The sequence below is a fragment of the Sinocyclocheilus rhinocerous genome, unplaced genomic scaffold (genome assembly GCF_001515625.1).
Source record: "Sinocyclocheilus rhinocerous isolate Xijiao unplaced genomic scaffold, SAMN03320098_v1.1 scaffold1322, whole genome shotgun sequence".
NCBI lineage: Eukaryota > Metazoa > Chordata > Actinopteri > Cypriniformes > Cyprinidae > Sinocyclocheilus > Sinocyclocheilus rhinocerous.
Genome location: NW_015657497.1, coordinates 238,845 through 244,844, shown reverse-complemented (window position 1 = coordinate 244,844; position 6,000 = coordinate 238,845). Strand labels below are relative to the sequence as shown.

General features: G+C 34.3%; 1 protein-coding gene across 2 annotated transcripts in view; it reads right to left on the bottom strand.

The window, feature by feature from the left end:
* Nucleotides 1-3,138: 3,138 nt before the first annotated feature.
* LOC107721158 (GRAM domain-containing protein 4-like) overlaps nucleotides 3,139-6,000 on the bottom strand; it is a 67,772-nt gene continuing 64,910 nt past the window's right edge. For both annotated transcript variants that reach the window (XM_016529028.1, XM_016529029.1), the window contains one exon: nucleotides 3,139-5,921. In XM_016529028.1, the coding sequence (XP_016384514.1) occupies nucleotides 5,823-5,921 (99 nt within the window). In that variant the 3' untranslated portion in view covers nucleotides 3,139-5,822. The remainder of the gene's footprint in view (nucleotides 5,922-6,000) is intronic.

Here is a 6,000-nt window from a genome sequence, read left to right as displayed (position 1 = left end):
TTTTTTTTTTTTTTTTTTAAGCAAGTAAAAAGCCTTTTAGTATTATTCTAAAAATGCCCCCTTCAGATCTTGGAACACAAATCTATTTGGACAGGACCCAAATACCCACACTTGTATTCTTGGCAACTTGAGAGCAAGTGCATGCAACAGAAAGTAAGTGAACGAGGTCTTAAAAACGTCAAAGCGCAGAGCCCTTAACGCATACTAAATCCACACTTCAGAGCGTTAGTTGTTGCTAAGTGCATCCCAACATGCATCATGTTCTGGAAATAAATTGTGAGACTTTTTGCCGAGATCTCGCAAGATGTTGCGTAAACCTAAAAATAATTTTAATAATTAGATATTGCATAGCTATAATTTGGGAGTAAAACATAAAGTGCACATTTTATTGTAAAGATAAGTATGTTTATTTTGTACATTTGAAACTGCTTTTTGTAACTTAATTAGAAGCGCCACAATTACTAAATTGTGTCATCTGTTATCGAGACTACTGAACCGACATTTCGATGTTTATTTTAAAATGTATTGAAGTATTGCATTGAAAATCAAAATAAAGCTCTGTAAACACTTGCATTTTTCAACTCTATAAGTGAGTCCCATCGGGTAATGAAAACCTCTACAAACACTTGTGGTCTTCACACCCACTTGAACACTTGGGCCAAATACGGGAAATACGTCTTGTACTGTAAGTAGACAAGTGGTCAAGTGCAAAGATCGCAAGTGTGGGTATTTGGACAAGCCCTCTGTTTTTGCGCTCAGGAGCTGTCTCACAGGTTTCTATTTCCAACGAGTTTTGCAGTGTTGAGCAATGGAGCCAATCACAGACATATATTTCTTTGAATGCAATGGTCAAACCGAGGCTGGAGTTTTTGTTCAGTGCTGAGCTCTGCACGCTCGCCAACCATCTCACTGTAACAAAGTGTAGACGCAGAGATTCAATGTGCAGTGTAGACAGCTTCATTGCTTATAACATAACTATATATCATAACTATATATAATGCATTCAGAATTTGTGTAACAGTTTTGTTAGCCATGCTGCTAAGATGACCAATGACCACATACACACTACAAAGCGTTAGAAGTGACATCCTCATGCAGGATTCACTCTCCAAATTGCAATGACTGACATAGTGATAACCATAGAAATGGACAGGACACAATGTCAAAATAGATGTACATTAAGGCTAGAGCACCCTCACTAATTTCAGAAGCACCCTCATTGATTTGATTCTGGAACCGGCCTGCTGGGGAAATCTATCAAAGTAAAAGTATCATTTTTCTCTTTATAAGACAGGAAAGTAAAAGCCCACAAAAATATTTATACTCGAGTAAAGAAAAGCTGATCTTTAGAAGTCTTGGAAATACATCTAAGGCAAAGGCTAAAATATATAATGTTGAAATTTCAATTTTTCAGTTGGTCAGGCTTATAAACCAACTGGTCGCCATGTTGAACCAGTTAAACACCAGCTTGGCCTGGCTGGGAGTCCTTTACCAATAACATGCTTTTTAAATATTTTAACGACAATGAGTATTGCTTGTCTGTAAAACTTCTGCTTTGAATTCTGTTCTATATTGCAGAAATCGCAGTCTGAATCACCTTTTTGAAATTTAGAATTTCAATTTTTCAGTTGGTCAGGCTGATAAACCAACTGGTCGCCATGTTGAACCAGTTAAACACCCGCTTGGCCTGGCTGGGAGTCCTTTATAAATAACATGCTTTTTTAAATATTTTAACGAAAATTAGTATTTCTTGTCTGTAAAAATTCTGCTTTGAATTATGTTCTATATTGCAGAAATCGCAGTCTGAATCATTTTTTTGAAATTTAGATTTTTTTATGTATATATATATTTATGTATATATATATATATATATTTTGCTTAATGTGGTCACTATACAGTCATTCTCCAAAAGAAAATCTGCCAAGCGTTCATTATGGTTTTCATAATATTTTCAGTTGCTTAATGTGGTCACTATACACAGTCATTCTCCAAAAGATAATCTGCCAAGCGTTCATTATGGTTTTCATAATATTTTATGAAACTTTATTATGAAATTTTATGTTACTGCTACGGACTCTCTTAAAATAGAATAAAATGAACAATACACTTGCAAAACAATAATATAGTTAAACATGATAATAAACATAATAAAAGTTAGTCGCTCTCCATCTTGGAATGCAGCCTAGATGTGAACGTCTGTGCCAGGTTCTTGTGAAGACTTTTAGATACAGACTGAATGACAGCCAGAATGTTTTCAATTGGATGGAAATTCCTCCATAAATGCATAGCACAAGCATTGAGAACCTTTTTGGACATGAATAGGACTCTGCTAGGACTTGATAATAATAATAGGCGCTTGAACCTCTGCTGGAAATAACATTTGTGGTTATGTGCATTACACGCTCCACAGAGCCTTTTAAGACTTCCATAATAAAAGTATGTATTGCTTCATACAGTCGTATTATGTGATTTACAGATATTTCTCTACATGTCTATCTGGCGTCTTCAAGCCCGTTACCCCAGTGCTATCTAGTGGCAGCTGGTCAAAAGTCTTAAAGGGTAGGTTCACCCAAATATGTGAATTTGAAGTCAAATGTGCCAAAAACCATTACCAAATCAAATGTAAAAAATCAACAGACACACGTAAGTCTATACAATTCATTAATTTACTTAAATTAAAAAAAGTGTACAACACATTATGATTTAACAATATACATTGTTCTATTCAAATCAGAACTTTTCTTATATTATTGTACTTTTGTATATAAATCATTTGTCTTCAGACAGCCAGAAAAAACAGCTAACAAATAATAACAATAATTCACATCTGTCAGATGAACTCTGCAAATGTTATTTTGCAGCGAAAATATTATGAAAATAGCAAACATTTACACAGTTAACAAATACTTTATCAACTAGTGCCAACTTGAGCACCTCCAGATACACAATGACTTCTGATGCTTAGTTAAACGGCCCAACACAGCGGTTTTATGTAAACTGTTGCTTTTAAAGTGTGTGAACGTCATGAACAAGTCTGTCATATTCCACCACTAAATTAAAATAAAAAAGAAAGAAATTATATTTTGCATAAATAAAAAGTTATAACTTTAAACTAAAACCTAAAATTAAATTCAGCATCAATTTAAGGCAGTACAATATAACCATGATGTATAAATACAGTACTTCAAAATCTTTACTGGACAACAGTTGAGTTTTTTTGAACAAAGAATTTCAGGAAATCTGCAAAATATAATTTCTATTTTTTCTTTCTTTCTCATTTGAATGAAATATGACCTATGCATGTTCACTCATGTATTGTATTCATTTAAATGTAATTAATTTCTTAGAGCTGACACATTTTCTAAAAGCATTTGTATCCCAAACCATAAGGAGATGGAGAAAAAAAAAAAAGAAGAAGAAGAAAAAAAGATATTATTCCAGTTTTCACACCCCTAGGCTGGGCTGTTTAGCAGGGATCAAACTGGTCTGGACTGGATTTACACCCAGCCTGTGTAAACATCAATTTGAGACAGACAACACTAAAGAAGAGCAGTTAAAGAAACGACATTTGGCAAAACTATTAGTTTCCCGATTCCTTCTGTGCTTCATTAGTGCAATCCAAAACATCAGCCAGCGTGTGGGAGACTTCCAAAAGCTCTAAAGGGCCTTTGGTAAAATACACTGATTCATCTTTGGGAGCTGAGCAACATTCAACAGTCCCTCTTGTCTGTGAGTAAACTAAAAGATGTATGAGAAGACAAAGTATGAACAGTATTTTCTCATAAAATGGTGATCTTTGGAATGTCTTAGATACAACTGTGGCCCTGAACGTTACTTTTTTAAACATTTAAATTAACTCTTAATGTTATAGTGTATCTGTGCAAAGCTCTTCCGTTTAGGGTAGACAAACAAAAAGTGTGGCCCACTATAAATAATGTACAATTCCTTCATTTAGATTTCTCTTATATTCCAAGATGGAACTAATGGTAAATCGCAACATTGCAGGCTATTGGCCACTGGATTGTTTTTACCACTACATCTAAGATGTGCTGCTGCTTTGTGCCAAAGGATGTTTTTCAATAGTTTATACATAGCTGTTCTGAAATAATTTATGACTGAAGGTCAAACATTTTTTTTTTTTTTTTCATTGTCGTAAATATGCATTCTTTTGATTTTGTGATCAAATATGATCTGGATATTTCTCAGTGAGATTCAACCAAAGATTGCTCTAAATAGCGTAAAGATTGTCGTCAAGATGAGTTTAGAGTCGCTTTGTGAATGCGTGAATGAAGACTTTCTGTACTGAATTTAACTTCATTTAGTAACAGTTTAACGTGACAAAACATTAACAAGTAACTGCTGTTCGTCTGTAAGACATACATACATGAAATACTTGGTAAAAATGTTCAGTAGCACTTTATTTGACAGTTCTAATGTGCATGTATGTACTATGTCCTTACTATAAGTAACTAGGTACTAACCCTAAACCTAAATGTAACCCATATTAAGTCCAAGTAGTTACCTTATATTATTCAGTACTTTCTTGTGTAAGTACACAAGTATAAGTATACTACTGCAAAATAAAGTGCAACCAAATGTGAGTTTCTGAGTTTGACACCTTTCATTTCTAATTAGCGTAATCAAAGATAAGCAAATCAATAGATGAGAAATTAATCTGCTGACTGCTACGGCATTATGACAGTACAATTTAGAAGAAAGGCATTTTAAATCATTTGAAACGACACTTTCCCAAAGTTCAATTTGGGAAGATATTCTGCTAAAAAAACACATGAAGCACACTTCGCTGAGAGGTGAGATTTAAGTGAGTTTTAAGTGTGTTTTGCGCACACAGCAACAATGTAAACACGTTAAAAAAAGGCTTTGTTTATCAGTCTTAAAGGTCATTTGCACTGATAGTGATTTGCAGTGACAAAGTTCATTTACATTCATTTTCACTGAAAGTTTTCGATTTCTGGCAACTCGAACAGTGACCGCTGCAAAATGACAAAGTGCACAAAGTTTAACTTTATAACTGACCTGCATAAAAATAATAAAAAAAGAAAAGTAGGTTTTTTGTGGGGGATTTTTTCCCCAGCTGACTACTAGTACAAATTAAATGTAAGAGCTGCGAAGGAATACAGTGCACGAGACATGAACTATAACTTTATGTTGCCTCAAATTGCTCAAAATCTGATTAAAAATGATTCACTTCCTGTCAATTTGTTGCTGCAAAACACTATAAGTGTGAACACGCCTTATAATGCAATTACTGCAAAATTACATTTCATATTAATCAGTATTTTTGTCTTATTTTCCAAAATTAGACAAATTTAATTGAGAAGGAAATTACTTTGTTTCAGAGAAACATATCTTAAATTAAGCTTTTGATTTGTTTTACCTAACAAATTGTGGTAAATTGTCTTTTAAACAAAAATACTGATTAAGACTTTTTTTATGCAGTGTCTAAAATGTTAAAGACCGTACTGTGTGATTGGCTTCCTTAACAAAACCTTCCTGTAACATCTTCCTGGATAAAACCAGAGATGAAATCTGAATCACTGAGAGACGAGTACAAAACACAAATCTGTACACCGATTAGTTTCTTTAAAAAGCCAAAAAGGTCAGACACATGACCCGCATCCCTCAGGTTGGAAAAGTCTCTGCTTTGAGATGCAGAAACCCTCGCTGGAATGTCAGCTCACCGAATCTCCTGCTTTTCATATCAGATGCCCACAATCGTACAAATTACAGTCATTTAAAGTTCATTAGACAGGAAACACTGGTCTCCAAATGAGATAACCTCCAGAAGGATAAAGGGTGAGTTACGTCTCAGGGTTGGCTGTGGTCATGATCTTCATGTACTGGGTAAAAATTGTCTCAAAGGCCTCGTCTCTGTGTATCATGGCACCAAAGACCAGTGGCTGTGAGAAAAAGATGAAGCGATTCACTTAATTAAAGCAACAAGATAGACAGCGTAATTATTTTAATGTGGGTGATAAA